General features: G+C 44.4%; 1 protein-coding gene across 4 annotated transcripts in view; it reads right to left on the reverse strand.

Annotated features, from left to right (window-relative positions):
* The window catches only part of LOC148023000 (TLD-domain containing nucleolar protein), a 51,426-nt gene that overhangs the window by 13,128 nt on the left and 14,754 nt on the right, over positions 1–23,544 (reverse strand). For 2 of the 4 annotated variants that reach the window (XM_087695972.1, XM_087695973.1), the window contains exons 5-7: positions 18,808–19,013; positions 18,345–18,470; positions 18,091–18,229 (exon numbers count right to left, since the gene is read on the reverse strand). In XM_087695972.1, the coding sequence (XP_087552098.1) occupies positions 18,131–18,229; positions 18,345–18,470; positions 18,808–19,013 (431 nt within the window). In that variant the 3' untranslated portion in view covers positions 18,091–18,130. Of the gene's footprint in view, positions 1–17,832; positions 18,230–18,344; positions 18,471–18,807; positions 19,014–23,544 lie in introns of those variants that run through there. The other 2 variants (XM_087695971.1, XR_015693594.1) reach the window with 2 other exon arrangements.

The raw sequence follows: 23,544 nt of genomic DNA on the forward strand, positions 1-23,544 counted from the left end.
GACTCACTGTTGTATGCGACTGTCTCGTGTTCAGATATATGGATTCCATTTCCCGTGCATACATCTGAGTTCTCATCTGTATCGTGTTCTTTTCTTTTCTCTTTTTGTCTTGTGTTTCAGCAGTTTATTTCAGCACATGTTTATGCTTCCACCGCTGCTCCACTTCTGACATGGTATCAGTTTTCAGGATTTGTGTTTCTGCTGTGTTTTCTTGCTGATTTCAGGACTGTTTTGTACCCCTGCTGATCAGACGACTGCTGTCGCAGCCAGGCGACCTGTTTTGGGGCTGTTTTCAGCCTGCGTTTTTTGCAGTTTTGCCATCGCATGCTGCCTCTGCACCCTCTGCTGCCTGCGTTTTTCATCTGCAGCTGCTGGCGACAGTTTTCTACCTGTTTTTCTCCAGTTTACAGCCTGCGTTTTGCTGATTCAGCATCTCTCGTGGCTGGGTGGCTGTTCCTTCAGGCCGTTTTTGCTGTTTTTGGCAGTTTTTGACTGATTTTTTGACTTTCTGCAGCAGATTTTGTCTTCTATTGATCAGATTTTGGGTTATATTGCATGTGAACTCTCTTTTTCTATAGTCTGTGCTTGTGTTTTGGCTGTATTTCCTCTCTAAATTCCATCTCTTCTCTACTTCTCTTCTTATCCTCTCCATATGGCTCCTCCGTGCACTTCCACTGATGATAAGCATGAGGCATCCTTGAGATTACAGGGGCGGCTTCCGGCACATTATGGAGGTGAGGCTTATGTAGCTTCAGAGAGGGGTGACGGGAAGAAGAAGTCGAAGGCCCAGTGTTACCACTGTGGCAAGAAGGGACATTTGCGGAAGGACTGCAAGAAGTTAGCGGCTTCCAGGAAGGAGCAGAAGACGAAGCGGGATGCTAACTCTACCGATGAGTCCTCTCCTTCATCAGACTTCAACTCCGATCCTCCGACCAAGGTGAAGTCCAAGGCGCGGAAGGGATCCTCTTCTTTGGATCGCGGGAAGGGCTTGGTGGCCCCTTCCTCGGCTGCTTTCTAGTGGTGGTGATGAGGTCATCCCTCACGACTCTCTTGTGCCAGAGAGGGAGTGTGAGCGGGTGTTCAGATGGGGCAGCCGTGCCTCATCTATACTTTTATACAGGTGCACAGGTTCCAGAGAGGGACATCCCTGACGCATCGACTTCAGTCTGGTGGAATCAAATCCTAGAGCTGGGATTGACATCCAGGTTCATGCTGAGCTGGTTATCTGACAGAGAGCGGGAGGCTTTCGTCTGGAGCTCACATGAGGGGACACTTTGACGGTCTGGTCAAAGGCGGGGACTCCATGGTCACCTATGTTCAGGGGCATTTTTGACAGGATGGTCTTGTATGCTACTGCGAGACATTAGTGATGGACACAGAGACATGCTATGATCTTCTCTATTTTCAGGTGTTTAGTACGATCGACATCGACATCAAGTTCTCTCCGAGGCACCTTGGTGGTGGCTTGATCACCCACTGCTTGGGTATCCATGGTTCTACTTGGTGGTTCTATGTTGTATAGTTTCCGATCCCTTTTCATTGTACTATTGTATTGTATCAGATCACTCATGATCTGAGAGAGGGTGTTAGCAGAGTATTTGTCAGCTCATGTGTGAGTCTGAGCTTGATTTGGGCTGGGCATTTTTTATTAGGTATTTTAGGTATTTTTCTGGTGTGGCATTTTATGCCAGTGGAGCATTTTATGCACCAGTCGGCCAGCTTTAATGCTGTCCGACCAGCATTATTGCTCCCCACTTTTTCAGCCTATTTATACTCAGTGGCTCCTCCTCAGTCAGTCACTTCATCTTCACCATCTGCAGACTCTGTGGAGAGAGGAGCCAGTGCTAGTGCCCACGCAGCCAGTGACTCACTGTTGTATGCGACTGTCTCGTGTTCAGATATATGGATTCCATTTCCCGTGCATACATCTAAGTTCTCATCTGTATCGTGTTCTTTTCTTTTCTCTTTTTGTCTTGTGTTTCAGCAGTTTATTTCAGCACATGTTTATGCTTCCACCGCTGCTCCACTTCTGACAGAAGGAAGTACCGCCGGTCGTGCCGAAGAGCTCCCAAAGGTAGCCTCTCGAACCTGAGTAGTTGAGGGTGTGGAAGGGTGGGGCTCAGAATGAGCAAGAGGTGGGAAACAGTCGCTCTCTCTCAGTGGAGCAAACTGGGTAGCCGAAGAAGAGGAAGGAGTCGAGCAGCCACTGTCTCTCGAAGGAGCAAACTGACGAGGAGACGATATCAAACAATCATTGTCTCGATGGAGCGGACTGCAGAACCGCGGGCCGTAGTAGCCACTGTACTCGAAAATAGGTGGGAGAATACTACCGCTGGCATTGCGACAATCTCCAGGAGGTCGTAGCGCCAATCGATCCTCCATGTGCTAGAAAGGACTTAGTGCGTATCGGATGCGTCTTATTGTCTTGAGCATAGTACTCTATTAGCCGATGCAGAACGATCTCTGTGGCCCAAAAAGAAGAGATGGCACAAGGAGTGCCTCGTGGAAGATGCATATAGTCTGGGGGGTTGGGGAGCAAAGATCAAAATCGGCAAGCATCGGTGGAGTGTCCGGTGATGCCACAATAGGAGTATGCAGTAGTCTAGACATCTTTTGACAAAGAAGCCATGGATACTAGTGTGCCTTGCTGAACAAGGAAGAGGTCAACCACCATGAACCACGAACTACAATGTTCGCCTCAAGGGGTGTGAGGGCAATGTGAACCACGAACCGCAATGTCCGCCTCAAGGGGTGGGAGGGCAGTGGAAGGGCTGAAAGTGAGCTGCCAGTGAGAGGAGGATGCGACCAACAGTAAGAGATTGCAACCAGTAGAAAAACGCAGGTGAGGAGAGAGAGACTAAAAACACAGGCAAAATAACTTGCAAGAGAGAGGAAGACTAAAAACGTAAGCAACATGAGAGAGAAAGGCTAAAAACGCAGGTAGGACAGCCTGCAGGAGAGAGAAAGACTAAAAACGTAGGCAGGATAGCCTGCAAGAGAGAGAAAGACTAAAAACGCAAGAAAAAAACAACAATAGTCAATATGTTGAAATCAGCTCCGAACAGTGTGTAATAGGCTGGAAATGGGAGCCAGATTGTTGTAGACAGCAATGGCCAGCTTGGACTGCGATATTCTCCATGTCCGGGGTGTGGGCAACAAGTTGGAATACCTAAAATATGCAAAAACGAGATTGTTTTCTGAATGGAGTGTGATCAGCAACAATCACTTTGCTGTAAACAGCTGCAAACTACGGGTGGAAGGCTGAAAACAAGTGCTAGACTATCGATGAGAGCAAGGGACAGCTGAGACTGCGATGTCCTCTGCGAAAGGGGTGTGGGTAGCAAGCTGAAAACGCCTGAAACCTGCAAAAACGAGATTTTGATACAGCGGAAGAAGAAGAGAAATGGATGTCGAACCCACCACTGGTCTTTGCCTTTACTGGAGTGGAGGATCTTTGTCGCTGTTTGAGCAGATCCAGCTCTGATACCATGTCAAAAGATGGCGTACCAACAAGACAGTAGGGTTGGTGGGGAGGAACACGGAGTAAACTCGGCAAACATGGAGAAGAGAAGAGAAGAGAAGAGAAAAGAAACTCTAATGAATGGAATGATGAAGTTCCGAATCATGGAGTGAATGTGATACCAGGGACCAAGGGTGTCGTAGCACAAGGAAGATGATGAAGACAACCACGAACCACGAACCGCAATGTCCTCCTAAAGGAGTGTGAGGGTAGTGGAGAGACTGGAGAGAAGAGGTGATGGACTGAATGAATCAGCCGTGAGGAATGAATGAGAGAGTGGCCAATAAATAGGCACAATCAGTCTAGGATGGCGTCCTTTTTTGGGGCTGCAAACCCTAAATGTAAAACGCAAAAACGCAAAAACACAAACTGCAGGTGAAGGATGAAGGGTTTCTCAACAAGGTGGAGTCGTGATGGAGCGATCGGACAGGTTTAATGTGGGGGAGTGGAAAGGCTCTCGTAGAGGCCAGCAGAAATCGATAGTTCATTGGAAGATTAGGGTATCTCTTCCTTCGATATCCATTCTTCTCATGACGCCCCAAAACCTTGATTCGGTCGGCAGGGATTCTTTGAATCACTTCCCCGTACACATACTTATTCTGGTTAACCCTTCGACCTCCAACCTGTAGGGTCGCGTTTGCGTGAGCCTCAACAAAGATGAACAGCTTCACGATCCTCAAATCCTCCATCCACTTGATTCTCTTCAAGTTAATTTGAAGGTACGCAGGTTGATGGGCAGCTATGTAATAGATCCCTGAAACACCCATCCATCTCCGTTCCATGTATACAGGCGATGGATTGTATGGGGAGTTGGCAGGCACCACGTTGTCCGATCATTGCCCGGTTCTCCTGACACTTCATCCCCCAGCATCTGCCCTAGACACACAATCATGTCGGATCCCTGACTCGATCTATAGGAGGGAGGAGGTGACAAGACAAATAGAGAAGATTTGGACCAGGGAATGGGACAAGAGGGGCTGGATCGAAGAGGAGGTTACAGAGGTCCTAGCCGAGTCGAGCAGTATCTGCCAAGAGGCAACCATACAAGCCAGGTAGCAAAGCTAGGAGAAGGAGCGAGCACTCCGGCGGGACCTTGCAGCCACGCAGAGATTATTACAGGAGGCACTAGGAAATCCCACCCTCCACACACAGGAGGTGCGCGCGCGAGCAAATATTGCTGGCCTAGAGGACAAACGCTCGAAGTTCTCTTTCCGCACCTTAGCAGCTTTCTGGGCACGGAAGGGGGACACAATGTGTAGGGAGTTTTTCCAAGTGCACCTCAGGAAAGCAGCTACGCAACCTTCGAGATCAATATGGGAGGACTTGTTCTAGCCCAGACAAGGTGATGGAGATTGCCACTCACTACTGTAGCCGCCTTTTCCAGCAGAAGACAGCCTCAGCTAGAGGACAGCGATGCAGAAGGATGAAGGGTTTCTCAACAAGGTGGAGTCGTGATGGAGCGATCGGACAGGTTTTATGTGGGGGAGCGGAAAGGCTCTCGTAGAGGCCAAATTGGGGAGTTGGCAGGCACCACGTTGTCCGATCATTGCCCGGTTCTCCTGACACTTCATCCCCCAGCATCTGCCCTAGACACACAATCATGTCAGATCCCTGACTCGATCTATAGGAGGGAGGAGGTGACAAGACAAATAGAGAAGATTTGGACCAGGGAGTGGGACAAGAGGGATTGGATCGAAGAGAAGGTTACAAAGGTCCTAGCCGAGTCGAGCAGTATCTGCCAAGAGGCAGCCATACAAGCCAGGTAGCAAAGCTAGGAGAAGGAGCGAGCACTCCGGCGGGACCTTGCAGCCACGTAGAGATTATTACAGGAGGCACTAGGAAATCCCACCCTCCACACACAGGAGGTGTGCGCGCGAGCAGATATTGCTGGCCTAGAGGACAAACGCTCGAAGTTCTCTTTCCGCACCTTAGCAGCTTTCTGGGCACGGAAGGGGGACACAATGTGTAGGGAGTTTTTCCAAGTGCACCTCAGGAAAGCAGCTACGCAACCTTCGAGATCAGTATGGGAGGACTTATTCTAGCCCAGACAAGGTGATGGAGATTGCCACTGACTACTATAGCCGCCTTTTCCAACAGAAGACAACCTCAGCTAGAGGACAGCAATGTAGACAGCAGGTCTGGGATCACATCCCGTCCCTCGTCACAAAAGAGATGGAATGCTCCCTCCTAGCCCCCTTCACAGAGAAGGAACTAGATGAGACTTTCCATACACAGGACCAACAGAAATGCCCGCGAGAGGATGGCCTCTCTAAGGCCTTCTTCACTACCTACTGGGAAGTGGTGAAGGACCCCCTACTAATGGCCTTCCAGGAGATTTTTACTTCAGGAGACAAATGCCAAGGAGTCTTTCGGCAGGCCTTATCAGTCTTCTCCCCAAAGGGGAAGACCGGTTGGAGCTTTCCCACTGGAGACCGATCACCTTATTGTCAGTGGCCTATAAGGCACTAGCAAAGATAATTGATAGGCGTCTACACCCCGTGCTTCCAAACATCATTCATGACACATAAACAGGCTTTGTCCAGGATAGGAGCATCCTAGACAATGTATTCACCTTCTTTGAGGCGACGGAGTGGGCTCAACACAATGGGCAGAGATTGACCGTACTACTCTTGGATTTCGAGAAAGCTTATGACAGGGTGGACTGGGATTTCCTAGAGGGCACCATGGTGAGGTTGGGTTTCTCCCAGGCTTGAATTTGCACGGTCTCCGCACTTTACAGATCGGCCATCAACAGGATTCTCATAGGTGGTATTCAAGGGGGGGAGTTTCGGCTAGAGAGATAGGTCCGGCTAGGCTGCCCCCTGGCCCCGTACCTGTTCCTACTCTTTGCAAAGGCAATGTCTCACTTCCTCATGTCACGTGTGAGCAAATTACGCAGCCTCTGACTTCCAGTGAGAGAGGAGACTGAGTTGTTAGACTCAAAGTATGCAAATGATACAGCCCTCTATATAGAGGATGATGCGTCGATGCTGGAGAGAGTGAGGCTGGCTCGTGAGGTGTTCTATTCTGCACCAGGAGTGAAAATCAACTGGCGAAAGTCGGTTGGTTTCCTCACAGACCCAGACTCTAGCACAGAGTGGGATATCCACTTGCGATTTAGATGGGTGAGCAGAGGGCAGACAGTCCGGTACCTAGGGTTGCAGGTGGGACTCGACATCACTCCCGCCCAGCAGTTTCTTCCAGTCCTCGATTCTATTCGGAGAAAGTTGACCTATTGGAGCACAGCTCACCTCTCACTAGCCGGCCGAGCCCTGGTGGTTAACCAAGTCCTCCTAGAGACGGCCTAGTATATCACCTCGTGATGGTGCTTCCCCTCATCCTACGTAGTGCAACTTTGCCACCTAGTGCGGAAATTCCTCTGGTTCGAGTCAGACGGCTCCAAGGATTCCAAGGCCAAGGTGGCGTGGGTGACTAGTATACGGCATCGGTCAGAGGGAGGGCTTGGGATCATAGACCTAGAGTATCAGAATAGGCCCTCTTGGGCAAGCTAGTTGTCCACAGCCTCACACCAAGAGGGCAGACCTAGAAGGTCCTATTGTAGGAGGGTCTTCAAGATTATCGACCGAGGCTTGGCACTGAGTGGAGGCTGTCCCTGAGATGGATCTTCACGTCAGCCCAGATCACCCCCTCCCAGATCACCTTTCCTACACAGCTTGCTCCGCATGTGGCAGGGCCTCCGTAAGGCCCTAATCCGAAGTCCCCCCAAGCTGCTAGGAGGAGATAGACCATTAGCCAATGATCTGAAACCCCCAAGTCAAAGATCAGGAAGGGGCACAGATTGGAGAGCACCCCCACATCGAGCGGGCTAGTTAGGAGGCTGGCCTGGTTCGTACCATTAGGACATAGCGAGATATGTATAGGATGGTGGATGAGGTGGTGTTGTAGCAAGTATCAGATTGCCAGAGAGGAGTGGAGTTGAGGAGAAGAGAGATAGACGCAGCAATACCTCAGGAGTGGCTTGCTCCCCCGATACGAGAGCCGATAGAGCCCGGGGAGGTATGGGCCGCTAGGTTTTCACCAACAGGCATCCCCCTACAGGTGGCAAGTAGAGTGGGCGGCGCTCCACCTGGGACCTTCACCGTACAGAAGGGGGGCGTCTGGCTCTTGATAGAGGGCAGCAAGATGAGGAGATAGTTGTCCTTTCATGGAGAAGGATTTGGGTAATTGGCCTTCAGGAAAAGACATGGCGACTGGACCCTTTTGTCTTTTGACAAGAGCTCAAGGAGTGGCGCCTCTGAATCTGGGAGGACAAGCCACTTGATGAGCTGTAGTGGAATCCAGGAGAGTGGCTATGGCCGGCCATTGCAGTCGCCAACAAACCACCAAGGTTCTTGGAGTACACCACCAAGATTGATAGACACGTACTGAAGCACAAGGATATGGATTGGGTGTTGTCACGTAGCAAGCATTGGGCAGAGCACAGCATCGGAGCCTTTCCGACGAACCTTCTGGCGCCGCCTATGGATAGCTGGAGGCCAAGGAGGGTATCGTATTTTTTATGGCTCGTGGCACATGGAGGCTTGGCGATGGGAAGTTGGCTTGCCCAGATGCAGGAGAGAAGTTGTAAGCACTGCACACAGCAACCTTTGGAAACCCCAAAGCATTGCCTTTGGTCGTGTGAGGCGGCGCAGCTCGTGTGGAGAGGAGCATGCCGCATCCTTTGCCGTATAGCACCTAGCCTTGGATGTATCTCATGGGGAGCTTTCTACTGGCAGGCAGTCAACCAAGGCCGTCATCTTCTGTATGAGACTGGGATACAGGACACGATATTCTTTATCGAGGCAAGGTCATGTGCAGTGGTCGGTTTGGAGGCTCTACCCATCCGCCAGGTAACTGGAGCCCACAGCAAACCGCTCTGAGGTATGGGAGATCATAGGGAGTCTTACTGGTTGGCATATCTGGAAGGCGCGGTGTCAGGAGGCTTTCGACGGAGAGAGACCTTCACTACAGGCGACAGCAACAAAGCTCTAGACCTCTATCATCCACTCCCTCCACGGCTGATGGGATCAGGTGCAAGGCGAGTCCAGGGCGAGTCAGGAGCTCTGATGTCATTTCATGCGCACTTGGGGTGGACACGACCTATTTTTCGTGATGCGGGCAGGCAGCCCCAGATGGAGAGACACCCCCCCTCCGTGGCTTCTTGCCCCCATCCCCCCCAGACTGTCTTGAGAGGCTTGTATACATGATGTATTTGTGACTTTCATCAGCTCCAGCTAGTCTGTTGAGCATGAGCACTCTGCTGTAATCAGTTTTTTTGAGTAATATAATCAGCCACATTTTACTTGCAAAAAAAAAAAACTGCAAGTGAATGTGATCGTGAACCACTGAAACACAATCATGAAGGCAGACATCAAAACTGGAATGCAGTATTGAATGCAATCGTTTAACTCAACACTGCACAAGATTTAGTTCTGAACAGTGAATCAGCTATTTACAGTAAACTATAATTCTAGTCTAATCAACAGTCATGTATGAACACTTAATGCAGTAGTGAACAGTGAGTGCAGACTTGAACTATGAATCAAGCTATAAACAGTAAACAAAAAACAGTGCAGTCATGAACATCATTTGCACACTGATTGCAGTACTGAACATTGCATGCAGTACTGAACAGTGAATGCAGATTTTCAACTCTGGATAAAGCTATAAATAGTAAACAATGAATTATGAACACGGTCATGAACATTCACCTGAATGCAGTAGTAAACAGTGAATGTAATCTTCAATAATGGAAAAAATCAAGGATACATGACAACCAAGCAGAGATGACCACCACTTCAACTGTGGTAGAGAACACAGCCACCCCCAAAACAGTGGAAGATGCATCTTTTCACACATCAATCCAGGATCCAAAGATTGAGATTATGCACACACGAAAAGTAGAAATTAGGCAACTCCCCTAGGATTGAAGCTATGCAAGAATGCAGCTAAGTTGATAAGTGAAGCATGGAGATACATAAAAGTACTATCGGTTAAGATGCACGTTAATACAGGAAGAGCTTGAAGACATAGGAATCTGATACATGAATGCAAGAGGGAATCGAATGAATGAAACTGAAATGTGAAATGCAAGCTTGCACACTAGCTAAACTGGATGTAGGAGAAGTCATGTGGGGTGTTATATTAAAAGAAGAATTGCAAAAGGAGAAAACTGAGACTCACTAGGATAACAATTGCATACAAGGAGAATTGAAAATCTTGAGAAAGTGAGGCAATGGACAAAATATGGCCAACATCAAACTTGTATTGAAGCATGAAATCAAAGAGTGAAAGGCACATGTAGGGAACAAAATAAACAGTTTTGCAGGAGTGACAAAACAAACAAAAGTAGAAATGGAAGAGAGAGCCAAATGGATTGATTACTGAAAAAGCAAAAGAATACATCGTACAGCAAATTAGAGGTGATAAATGCCTCTAGAAGGAGAGGCCCATGAGAGTGCGCAATGGAAGAAGGAACTCGAACACAAAGAAAGAAGACAGCAAGAAGATGAAGGAAGAAAGAAATCTGCACTGACTGAAATAAATGCTGAATACAAACAAATGGACTGATCAGTCCCTGCATGTAGCCCGAGGCGTCAATGAGGGCACTAGATCTAGCCTGACATGACGACAGCAGCAACAGCACCAGAGACAGAGGAGTGTGCCCGCAGTCGGAGGAGCAGCCTGCAAAAGAATGATCTGCCCAACCAGCCTACCTACTATAAATAGCAAAAAAGGACCAAAACTGGCCGAACCGATGCTGGCCGACTGCATTAACATTTAAAAAATGCAGAAAAATACAGCTGGTGTGGCGATAAAATCAAGGAGCCGAGATAATGTAGGACAAAGTGGCCTAGAGACTACGGAATGCCGAAAAATGCTCACAAAACTCAAGAAGTGCACACTAAAATGCCACAGCTCCCATGTCTCCATCAAGACTTTAATAGGAACTCACAATCGGGAGATGATAGACTGACAACACTAAAAAGTGACAAGCTAACAAGGCCAACATATGCAAGAACATTGCGCATACACATCACTTGATGGAATGAAAAGAAACCCCCAAGAAGTTGCAAGGCACTGGAGACAAACATGGGGTGCTTGAGGTACCCAATGTACATACATGGAGTGTGTGAGCAAAGGATGGAACTAAAGCTCTGATGCTGATTCTGAAATTTCCAAACATGGGGAAGAAAGGGCTTTCCCATCCAAAAGAATACCCTTAAAGGGAAGAAAACCTATCATAGATGAAGATTTGATGCCAACATGGGACACAAACTTTGGTAGCTTTTGAGATTTGGGGCTGTTTTAATGACCTACTTAAGATTTGATGTGTAATGCACCTTTTTTAGCTTAACATCATGTACTATGAGTTTGCAAATTGAGGACATTGGGATGTAAAGGTCCGCCTCATAGAAAGGATAAGTGACAAAGTATAAGATGCATCTCCTTGCCATGGGAAGTGCTCATGGACTCGTCACTTTCAATGGTTCATCTCATTAGCAAAGGCCAAATGATTAGCATGCTAGTAAAATGGACCATTTGATGGGATCATTTGCAGCAAATGCAGTCTCACACAACAGAGCCTCCTAGACATGCTTGTAGTACCATCCCTCAAAAAAGCTGGTATAATGATGAGTGGTATTGTGGGGAAGTAAAATTTTAAGATGCTTTAATCTTGCCGATAACATTTGATTAAGTTAAATGAGTGCTATCACGGGGAAGTAAATTTTTAAGATGCTTTAATCTTACCGATAACATTTGATTAAGTTATTAATCAAATGTGCAAGATTGGTTAGCACATGTGATGCACATGGTAGTTATTTCATGGTAACAAGCCAAGGACCCCAAGGATGCAATGGGTTCTTTTACAAAAATTTAGGGTGCGCTTTTATATTTAAAATGCACCTTTTCCTTTTTGCACTCGCCCTCGACTTTTAAAGTTGCTATTGCGCTTTTGGCCTTTTTCCTCCTATTTTTCCGTTGGGCCGCCTTTTTCCGCTTTGCCTTGCGTCTTTTGATTTTCTTTCGATTTCTTTTTCACTTTCTTTGCACCAGGGTTAACAGTTACAAGCAGCCTATGCATCTAGGGTAAACCAAAATTCAAGTCTAGGTCCTGGAAATAATTTGGTATTGACCAATGGAAGTCAACGAGCGACTAGTACACCTATGACTAAATCGAATGAAAGGGGAAGCATAATACAAAATGTGCCCATGATGTTGCATTTTCCTAATGTTGCTAGGAACTAGCACTAATTAATTAATTAATGCCAGTCTAAGGGTCAATTGAGGTTGGGGACCACTCCAGGTTACAAATGGCCTAGCCAATTTAATTATGGATGGGCATATTTAATTTTGGGTGGATCAAAATGCTAAATTTAATTTTTAGGATTATTTAATTCTGAAAATTAACTAAATTACTGGATAATGCTGAAAAATGGGTTTAAAAATTTGCCACTTGGCAAAAAAAGCCCATGCAAACTGAAAAACGTTTTTGGGGGCTGGGTATCAGCAATTCAATTAGTTTACAGCTTGGAGGAGAGAGAGAGAGAGGGAGTTGTTGGTCCATTTTCTAATCACAAAACAGCAATTTGCTACAAAGGACAACCATCTAGGGGCCTCAGTAAACCGGGGGATAGTAGAGTCAATCACCTTCCATGGACTAGCAACACCATTGCTAATCAGGTGATAGCATTTTGGAGGTGCCTGGCGATAGGTGACTGCATTAAATGCAAGCTGGAGCGAGCAACATGCAGAATTTAGGGTTTTCTCACAAAGAAAAGTAAATTTTTCCCTTATATTAGCTCTCACTTGCCTTCTCCAACCCATTCTCAAGAGATCTCAACCATTTTGAGCAGATCTCAACCAAATTTGGTGCACAACACAAATATCTCTGCTGTAAACCCTAAATTTCTACATAAGTAGAGTTTAGCAACCACCTTGAGACCCATGCCAACAGGAGAAGACATCGTACACTAAGATCAGCCTCTGAAATTCATGGAATTGATAGGGATTTTAGATGCTAGGCCATCCATTATGAGTAGGGGTAACATTTGGCCAATTGGTGGTTCCATTTGTATAATTCATGGATGAAAATCAAGGGGCAATTGACCCAAATTTCTTGCTATTTGTATGTACAGCAAGGGCTTTTGGATCGACAAAGGAGATTGTGGAATCTCAAAGGAGATTGTGAAATCTCAACTAGTACTCAATCCATTAGCAATTAAAGTTTTAAAAAATACCGAAAGGGGCGGCAATTTTGGGGCCAACTTGGTATCTATCGTCCAAGCTTATTAAGATAAATTGTGCCTTTCAATTTATGTTTATTTGCTGATTACTGTAATTAAGTTCTTAATCGAGGAATTACCACCCTCTCCAAGAAGAAAGACTGGTTTCATGGTTCCATCGCCAAGATATAATCAATTCTCTCGAATTGGTAGGCCTGAGACACGTAATGGAATGTCAAAAGCTTTGTTCTAGTGCTGAAATTGTATTCAGTTGAGCATTACAACAAGAATGTCTTTAGATAAGATGGGATCAAGCAGGGATAATGCCTCTCAATCTGAAAATTCACAAAGTGTTGGAAAAAATGCAATGCCTAGACAAGGCGTGAAACACTAAAAGGCTGATAATATTGGTTAGACCAAAATGTCGGTCCTTCTACGCGTTTAGAAGCTGACAATCAACAAAAGAAAGAGAAATTTGATGACCAATTTAAAGATCAGCTGAGGACAATAGCTGAAATGTTAATGCATTTGGTGCTCCTAGCATGTCAAGTACACATGAGGCACTAGTCAACTAGATGCAATGTTGCATATTGGTTAAGTTGGAATTGCAACAATGTGAAAGTATAAAGCATCGCAATGCTTAAGGGGAAGAAAGGCCTACAACCTAGTGGAGGTTTTAATACAACTAAAGCTAGAGAGGATGACTTGGCAAACCATCCTCAATTGTTGCAACTGTACCGAGATGCTTTTCAATTAGAGTCAACTTCAGTTATTGCTCAATCAGGTTCAATAGAGCAAGGGTCCAAAGTATTGCTTGATACTCAAGGGGGGGAGCTAGCATTTCCACTCCTCCAGTTGTGGACAGCTCTCGCATATAGTGGATCTCGAATGTATTTAGCATGCATCCAAGGTACTATGCTAGCAATATACCTACCATGAGGTCACTACTCTGTGTACTAGTCACTATGAGATGTATGCAGATGAGTATGGTTGTTACCACGCCTTTGAGACCATACTTTTGCATCAATTGAGATCAGTTCATGATCAGTTGGGCATGAGTTTTTGCCTTAGTTTTAAAATCAAGTTCAGATCTGTTTCAGCACAGTTATTGATCAGTTTGAGAACTGTTTATGGTCACTTTTGGGGTCAGTTTTGCATCGATTGTTGATCAGTTTTTGCAATCAGTTTGTGATCAGTTTGGGGTCACATTTACAATAGTTTGAGATTAGTTCTCAAATTACCAAATGCTCAATTTATGATCAGATTATGCTCAATTTTCAATGGTTTACATCTAGTTCCATGGACACCAACATATTAGTAAATGCCATTGGCAATTTCAGCCATGGTTTATACTGAGAATATGCTTTACTATAGTTGTGGAGTCGGAACAATTAAGAAACGTGAATTATGGATGCATCCAATAAGTTTCTAGCAACAATTTTGGGCTGATTCTCAATATTATCTCATGTTTATATTGGCTGTAAATTTACACCAAGATTTGGGACATGTGGCATGGTTGGACAACAGTGGCTAACATTGTGACTATGATGCCTTATGGATCTTTCAATGCAATATGCTTTTCTTTTGGCACAGTGCAGTGCGATCAAGGACAATTGTAGGGATTTCAAGGGGGAGATTTGTCACGGGGACATTAAAACTTAACATGCTTTAATCTTACTGATAACATTTGATTAAGTTATTAATCAAATGTGCAAGGTTGTTTAGCACATGTGATGCACATGGGAGTTATTTCATGGTAACAAGCCAAGGATCCCAAGGATGCAATGGATATCAAAGACAAAAGTTGTGATAAGTTATGCCATCTGGGCTTTGGGGGTCAGTTGGTGTCAATTTTGACCCTCGGATAGTTATTTGGCCAATAAGTGTCGATAGTGACACTAGGGACTAGTATTGATTAATTAATTAATACCAATCTAAGGGTCAATAAAAGTTAGGAACCACTCCAAGTTGCAAATCACCTAGCCAATTTAATTACGGATGGACACATTTAATTTTGGGTAGAGTCAAAAGGGCTAAATTTAATTTTTAAGATCATTTATTTCTAAAAATTAATTGAATGGTTGGATAGTGCTGAAAAATGGGTTTAGAAAGCTACCACTTAGCAAAAATGCCCATGCAAACTAAGAAAACGTTTTTGGGGGCTTAGTCTCAGCCATTCACTTAGTTTACAGTCTGGGAGAGAGAAAAAAAGTGAGCTATTGGTTTGTTTTTTTATCAAAGAACGACAATTTACTGCAAAGATAACCATCTGGGGGGCCTCAGCAAGCAAGGGACAGTAAGGAGTCATCTTCCAAGGGCCGGCAACAACATTGTTGATCAGATGACAACATTTTGGAGGTGCCTGGCAGTAGGTGACTACATTAAATGCAGGCTAGAGCAGGCAGCAAGCAGAGTTTAGGGTTTTCTCGCAAAGAAAATCAAATTTCTCTTTCATCTTGGCTTTCTCTCACCTTCTCTAACCCAATGCTCAAGAGATCTCAGTATTTCTCAGTTATTTTGAGCATATCTCAACCAAATTTGATGGATAGCACAGAGATCTCCCCTATAAACCCTAAATTTCTACAAAAATTAGGGCTTAGCAACCACCTTGGGACCCGTGCCAACAAGAGAAGACATCGTACACTGAAATCAACACCTAAAATTTGTAGAATTGACAGGATTTCATATGTCAAGTCATCCGTTGTGAATTGGGGCAACATTTGACTAGTTGGTGATTTCATTTGTGAATTCCTGGATGAAAATCAAGGGGCAATTGACCCAAATTTCTTATTGATTGTATATACAGCAAGGGGCTTTTGGATCAGCAATTCAATCCATTAGTGATTAAAGTTAAAGAAATACCAAAAGGGGCGCAAGTTTTAGGGCCAACTAGGTATCTATTGGTCAAGATTATTAAGGTAAATTGTGCATTTCAATTTATGTTTATTTGCTGATTGTTGTAATTAAGAGCTAAATCAAGGAATTACCACCCTCTTCAAGAAGGAAGGTTGGTTTCAAGTGTCGTGACATGAACCCATGATGGTGGAAGATTTCGCTTTGAATTTGTACAAGCAAGGAAGCTCCCTCAATCTGGTACGAAAGGTACGATACCATACGGTATGATAAAATACAATACTAAATGGTACCTTAAGATTTGTTGCATGCAACATGCACTACCATTACCTATAACTTACAAGTACATAGATGGGAGTGGATACATCATACATGAATGATCATACAAATAGGGAAGTGTAGGCTTGAGAGAGAAGGTTGAGAGAGAGGGAGAGGCTTGAGAGAAAAAGAGGGTGTGAGAGGCTTGAGAGAGAAAGAAAGAGAGGCTTGGGGTAAAGAGAAAGAAGAAAGAAAAAGGGGGAAAGAGAGAGAAAGAGAGAGAGAGAGAGAGGAGAAAGAAAGAAAGAAAGTTGTAGGCTTGGGGAGGAATGGCAAAAAAGGGCCTGTTTTTTCATACTAAATCACATGAATACATATGGTACAGTACCGTATGGATTAGTCTGCACTACTTATGGAAACAACCTTGCTCTCAATGCCTTTAAAGCTTTAGAGGAAAAAGCATGCTCTATTTGAGCAGGGTTAAGGCACAGATTTGACAGTACTACCACAGGCTAGGCATATGACAAGGATATAAACATCAAGTGTCAAAGGAGCTATAGGGGGGGATGTATGTGTTTTACGGTCAATGATGAGAGTGCACACACTTAGAAAGTCGTCAGACATAATGATCAGCACCATTCAGTTCATCTACTTTGTCTAATCACCACATCAATGAATCGCAGATTATAAAGGCAGACTGAAATAAAAATGTCTGAGTGAACATTGGGGAGTCCAAGGTTATGGTATTTAACACCACACATGCGCGGATGACCAAATCAGAGCACCAATGAACTCCCGGTAGAAAGCCCATCGAGATGTTAGGTCGTATGTATACTTGGGTGTGACCTTCAAAGGACCACAGTTGTCCATGTGAGTGACAAGAAAAGTGAGACTGAATGAGGATTTGCAGAGCTAGGTGCACTTGAGAGATTTTCAGAAGAGGCACACCAAACAATGGCTTCGTGATATATTGGTCACACACTACTCTATCGGGCAGAGACCTAAGGACCTACCCTTTACCACATGAGGGGAGCCTCTTTAAGGACAATATGCACCAGAGAAATTTCTGTAAGGAATGGTAGCCCCATGGAGAGACCATTGCTTATGAATCATGATGATAGCATGTATGATCAAAAGCAAGCCACCAACACCCTATGCAATCATTAGAGTCAGCTAGATGCAACACACACGTTTGCAAGGGCCCTCTTACTATGGAAGCTTCCTTAGTAGAGATACCCCTGCCGAATACTCATCTTCTAGACAATTGGCAGAAAAGAAAGATACCTAATGTCAGCATGCCCAAATGATTACCCCAGTGAACCTGAATGGGATGAGTATAGATGCACCCCCACCATTTGACCACAGCTCACATTCAGCCACTTAGATCTAAATTGAGTGATTAGGATGGACATTGTGAGATTGGATATTGAAAGGACTGGGTGGTCTCCATACAGCAGTTGGGCATGAAGATGGCACAAACACATTTCTTACACGCATGACACCTTTCAAGATGGATTTATCGCATGCCCAACATACATGGACATACACTTTTACATAGTCTCAGATGCATCAATGGCTGAATCTGCACCTCATCACACTAGCTGCAGATTGAGACATGGAGATACAAGGGTGTTGTGCTGGAGAACCATATCTGCCAGTTATGTGGGATTGGGGTAAAATTAGAGAAACATTAGATAGGTCGATGCTCCACCATGAGGTTCGAGGAAAAGAAAATATCTTTTTTGAACCCCTAGATAGTCGGGCATTGCTTTCATTTTCAATTTCATTTCCACTCTCTATCACTTGAGGAAAGCTCCCTCCCTCCCCTCTCTCTGCATGTGTGCATGTGTCCGCGCAGGTGCAGGTGCAGGTGCTTAACATTGATCTTCAATTAACAACCAATGATAACCAACATAAGTAATATTAACAACAATATATAACTGTCAATGGACAACAAAAACAGTCCTGCATCAGTGCACAGACATTATTGGTCGTGTACCATCATAAAACTGCAGTCTAATGGGTCACACACAATGAGTCTAGGCAGGCAAATTAATTTCGCTTCTAAAACAGAGTATCGCTACACGTTGTCTAAGTTCAGATTGTTCTCTACAACTCAAAGACATGAAGTTGGAATTATGTGCTCACGATTCCACAACTGTACACACTGTATACTTGCTTCTGTTCATATTGCTGGAACTTGATGAATATACAAAGTTTCCCAGGACTGACCTGCATAGAATGATTTCTAGAATACATGTATGACCATGAGTCATCGTTCCTCACGTTGAACTTTGTTTGGATCAGAGACCAGATCCATCATCATCTTCTCAGGAGAATCTGCCCAGTTTCCAAACGACTGCAAATCGACCTGCCAGGGTTGCCTCCAATACTTTAGATATCATATAGCAAGCAGTGCTGTTAAGCTCCATTTATTCATTTCCACACCTGGTTGATTGCAAATGGTCTATGCAGGAACTTTTTACCTTACGCTTCTGTTCTGCGAAAAGATTCTCACGTTGCTGGAACTTAGCTTGTTCCTCTATTGTTGCCTTCCCACCTAATCCCCAAACTTCAACTTCTAGCACTTTCCCTGTAACCGGTTTGTAATCCTGGGAAAACCACCATCAAATTAACATACTCCAAATCAAGACAGAGTAGTACAGGTCATGATTGAATGTCGAAATCCAGACAACATTCAGTAGGGAATCAGCATTCTGGAAGGTACTTCCAAGAGCACAACACTCTTTAAGAATGCAAAAAAGTTCAGAAACCTTATGAATCATTAGATGCCAATGAACTATGACTTCAATATTAAGCTTATTTATCTCTGAGCATTTTGCACTAGAAACAACAAGTTTCTCTTTTTAAGCATTAATTTCCCCAACTGTCCATTGTAAAACCAGTGGCATAAAAACTACAACCACAAAGTATTGTCACTCGACAAACCTGGTTCGGTATTAGATGGCCAGGTTGATATGTCTTGTCGACGACATGATGCCGCACAGTCACTTGCATGAAATCTTTATCGATCCACAACCGTTCCTTTCCACACTCACCACCAAATCCAATTCCCTCTGGTCTTTTGATTTGTTGATAATGATAAATGGTGCCCGCAACATGACTGAAGGAATACACATAATTTGATCCACGTCCTGTATGGGAAAGCACATAATAAAATAATGCATGTCCTAATTTGTGTCTATATTGCAAACCATGAAAATAATTAGTGCATGTTGTGGAATGTATTTGTATGAAACAAATAAAGCATGTTCGCTCTCTCTCTCTTAGATGCAACCAAAAAGAAAGGCTAAGTGGAGAAGGTTCCAAGCCCTTTGTTCCCTTTGACTGCATCAACTGCATTGGAGCATCATAATCTAAAGTTTAACATTTTGAAATCGTTTAGGTGACCAGTGTAAGGGGCCAAACCAAGTGCCAAAAAGAAAACAATTGGGCAACAGCAGGCTTCCCAGGTCAGGCAATCAGCCCAGCAGTCTGCAAGTCAATCCAACTAGGTCATGCCAGTCTAAGAAAAGCAGTCCGTTGCTGTACTTGAGGGGTAGCCTGTGCAGATTGGGCATGGCACGGAGTTTTTTCCCAACGAGTGACCACAGAAAATTGGCCAGAGGACTCATCACAGAAAGCTGAGTTCTAGCACAGAGGACTGAGGAATCAGGTTTGAGATTGCTCTTGTAGATTTGGCACAAAATCAATGGACCCTAAGTGCAGCATTGTACTGAGTTTACAGCTCAGAGGTAGGATCATTTCTTCTAGCTTAGTTCTCTACCTTTGCACACTTAGTGCCATCTTTTATACAAGCTTGAGGATCATGAGTTGTGCATTTATATGTTAGGCACCTTTGCTGAAGACATGAAAACCTGGTAGACACCAAACTTATGCTCCCCCCTATCCTACAGCAGGCACCATGCTGGTGGTGGTATTTGGAGAGATGACGCAACATGGATCTGTAAGTCTTCCTAAAGTTTTATGCATGGGAAGATGAGAGAAAACACAATTTTCCTGAGTGCACACGAACTTATGCTACTACAAAGGCTGCCTGTTGAAAATGGGACATTGAATATCAAGAGTGCCACTCTTGATCTGCAGGAGTATTGTTACCACTTGCATCAGTCATATTTCTGTTTGCACAATCAAATTTAACAATGGTTGGACTGAAAATCCATGGCAACTTCCCACAAGCTAGTTGGAATCCGGGTAGTATTGGAGCAAGTTCAGGAGTTCTGGGACATTGCAACTGGGGACTGCTGCAAGTTTAATGGGAAAATAATCCAGCCAACAAGTGACCAGGCCAAATGGCATGCAGGTATGCAAACAACCAGTCAACTGCCTGATCAGGCAGTCTGCTCGGCAAGACAGCACACTGAGCCCACTGGAAGCCAGCCTGCATGTTTGTCTGACCAGGGTACACCAACCTGGAAAAGGAAATCCCTAACTCTAGTTGAGGGGGAGACGTTCTAGGTAGGTACATGGCCAGTAATCTTTTCCAAAAGCTGAGGGTTCCACAGGAGAACTGAGTTCCCACTGGATGGGACTGAAAGCAAGTTGCAACACATCATACCAACAATAAGGACAGCAGCATATATTCATTTTACTGCCAGAATGTGGGGTTATCACAGCAGTTTGGGCAGATGTTTCAACAGGAGAACTGAGTTCCAACTGAATGGAACTGAAAGCAACACGTCATACCAATGCTAAGGACTACAGCATCTATTCATTTTACTCCCAGAATGTGAAGTGTATCTTGTGCGTCAATGCTGTCCCCTTGACAATTTTATTCCTGCCGCCTATACTATTCTGATGGTTGTTCTGCCTCTTAACCCTCTTATTCTTCGCTGGATTGTGCATTTTTGTGTTAGGCACCTTACAAGAACCGACTTCTGCAATAGGGTGAAGCCTGAAGGGTGGCATCCTAGTAATCAAAAGTTTTGTTTACTCTATCTACAAGAAATAGACTTATGCTATATTACAAAGGCTACTTATCAAGAATAGGGCAACCAATCTTGAGCAAATGATATCTCTATTAGAGTATAAATAACTTCTTGGCAACTTGGGAAAGATGCAAAACAAGGTGGCATTGTACGTCGTTTTAGGTACATGTTTGGTATGTCAGGTGCATTGTTCTGTACAGTCCAAGACGTCAGGTACATTAAATTTGTAAGGTACGTTACATGTAATGTATATTTCAAAAAAAGAGTGAACTATGGTCCAGTGGAAAATCATCAATGCCAAGTGGCATCTACACACAGACCCAGGACTCTCTCACACACAGAGTATCTATATATAAATGTGCAGTAATTAACAGCAGTGGCATGCACCACACACACATGCAACCAAGTAGTATGCATACTTGTATAAGCAGTTACTAATTCCAGCAGTGGCATCTATAACATGCACTCACACCTATTGAGCTAAATATTCATTACATCTTGATTAGCTCTTTAAAACAACCCCAAAACAGCAAATTACCAAAAGTTTCATTAAACCTGGAGTGGTTCTAGAGAGTTTTTGTTCCCACATGCAAAACCCTAATTTGGGAGGATCCTTCCATGTGTATAAATAGCCAAGTACCCACCATTCAGTCCAATCTCATTTTTGCAGATTTCAAGTGCTAGAACTTCATCGTCCACACCCTGTTCATGGAGGACATCTCAATTGGAGCCGCCCCACACTTTCTCCATCCATCTGGCACTTGTTTCTAGCCTCTACCTCATAGCCTATGCCACTTCCTGCCATTCTACTGCTGCACTTTACTACATTGTTTTACCACTCTGCCGTCTATCACAGATCCAGCCTCTACTATTGTGTTTGTTGCTACTAGACATCTTCAGAGGCTGCCTTGCTGCATTTTGGGATCCGTCTTTGGTGGGCATCACACTCCAACAGAGGCTGCCTTGCTGCATTTTGCGATCCGTCTTTGGTGGACATCACACTCCGACACTCACTACTTTGCCCTTGAGCATTCTATACACTCGTACATTCATTTACTGCACTGATCCATTAACTTCAGAGTTCTCTTCTTTCTTTGTCTATGTTTGTGTTTCCTGTGTTTTGAGTTTTGCACATCATCGTTAGTCTTTGTGTTTCACTCATGGTCGTACATTTTGTGTCCCCTCAATACAAAACCCTAGCATTTCTTCACATGGTATCAAAGCCGATGCTCTTGTAAAGAGTATCCTGCAAATACTGTGCAGGCTCGGTTTTGTACGAGGTACATGAATGACACGTATCTGATTCATAATGTCTCAAACACCTTCTTCTCAAGATCCCACAATGTCTTATCAAGCTTGTCCATCATTGGAGGCCCTGAGGAGGCAATATGGACTTGGTGAGGAAGACAGCAACCCACCTTCACCTTCATCTTCTTTTTTTTCTCTTGTTCCAAATTTCAGCCTCATGACAGAGGAGTTTGAAGAGTACTAGCGCATTATGTATAGTCGAGGTTATACCCCTCCTACCAACTTTGCTACTCCATTCAGACCAGTTGGTGAGGCTGGCCACCTCTCCAATTATGGAGGACATACAACATTTGGGATGATTGGCAACCCATCTTCATCTCAGCCAGGCCCGGTGTTAAGTTCATACAACCCCTTTGAGTTGCATGAATCAAAACCCTCTCCTATTTCTTCTTTTGGTGTGTAGGATCCGAATGTAAACTTCAATAGAGGAGGCTCTCGAAGCAAACATCCTTCATCAGGTATATCTACATCTTCTGTTTCATTTGAGCATGTAAACCACTCTTCCCAAATCCCTCGCATCCCACCCTCTTCTAATCCACGCCTTGATTTCCTCTCTCTTTCATTCCAAAACCTCAATTTACACTCCACTTCCGCATCCAACACACTAGGAGTTGGATCCTCCATCTCTGCTCCTAGCACTTTTTCTTTCTTCACACCATCTTCTACCTACCCTCACTTCACGAATCACTACCCCTTTGCAACCTAGTACATCGTTGGGAAATGTTGGGAAATGCAACCCTTCAACATTGTGCCTTTCACATACCCACAAGTGAGCACCTCTTTTTACCATGGACGATTGGGATGGCCATCCCCCTCACTACCCCCGATCACTAACCTCCCCACTTATCGATATTCCAAACGCGCCTGATAGGTACACCTTTATTCGTTAAGGGTGGCATGGGACACTACTAGCAGGAGAGGCGTGCATGGGGGCATGTGTTGCAAGCGGTGGATACGAGAGCAAGATATGTTTCATATCAGTGTTCGGGTTTTGTATTGGGGTGATGGTAGTGCACAAGATTATTTTCGGTTGTTCCAACGATTGGAGTCCGCGGAGCTGCCACTCTGTGGATATGGCAGACCATCATTGGAAACTGAAAATCTTGTAGCTCAAACTAGCATCACAAAATTTTCATTGACAATAATTTGACATTTAATATTAATGTTAGCATTGATGTAATGTTAGTGCAGCATTACTGTTATTGTTCTTTTAACAATTAATGTTGATGTTAATGCTAACTTTAACGTTTTCATTACTGTGAATGTTACCTTTAATTTTATTTACTAGTATTAAATGTTTACTGTCAGTCATAAGTATCGAGGAGAGAGAAACTCCATGATGGAAGAAAGAGAGTTGAGTTTAAATTTGTAAACAAGATGAGAGAAAGTACTAATTCTCTGGTTTCTTGTCTGGCCTGACAATTTTCTA

The sequence above is a fragment of the Lygodium microphyllum genome, chromosome 16 (genome assembly GCF_053477565.2).
Source record: "Lygodium microphyllum isolate KBCC chromosome 16, Lygodium_microphyllum_v1.1.10, whole genome shotgun sequence".
NCBI classification, from domain to species: domain Eukaryota; kingdom Viridiplantae; phylum Streptophyta; class Polypodiopsida; order Schizaeales; family Lygodiaceae; genus Lygodium; species Lygodium microphyllum.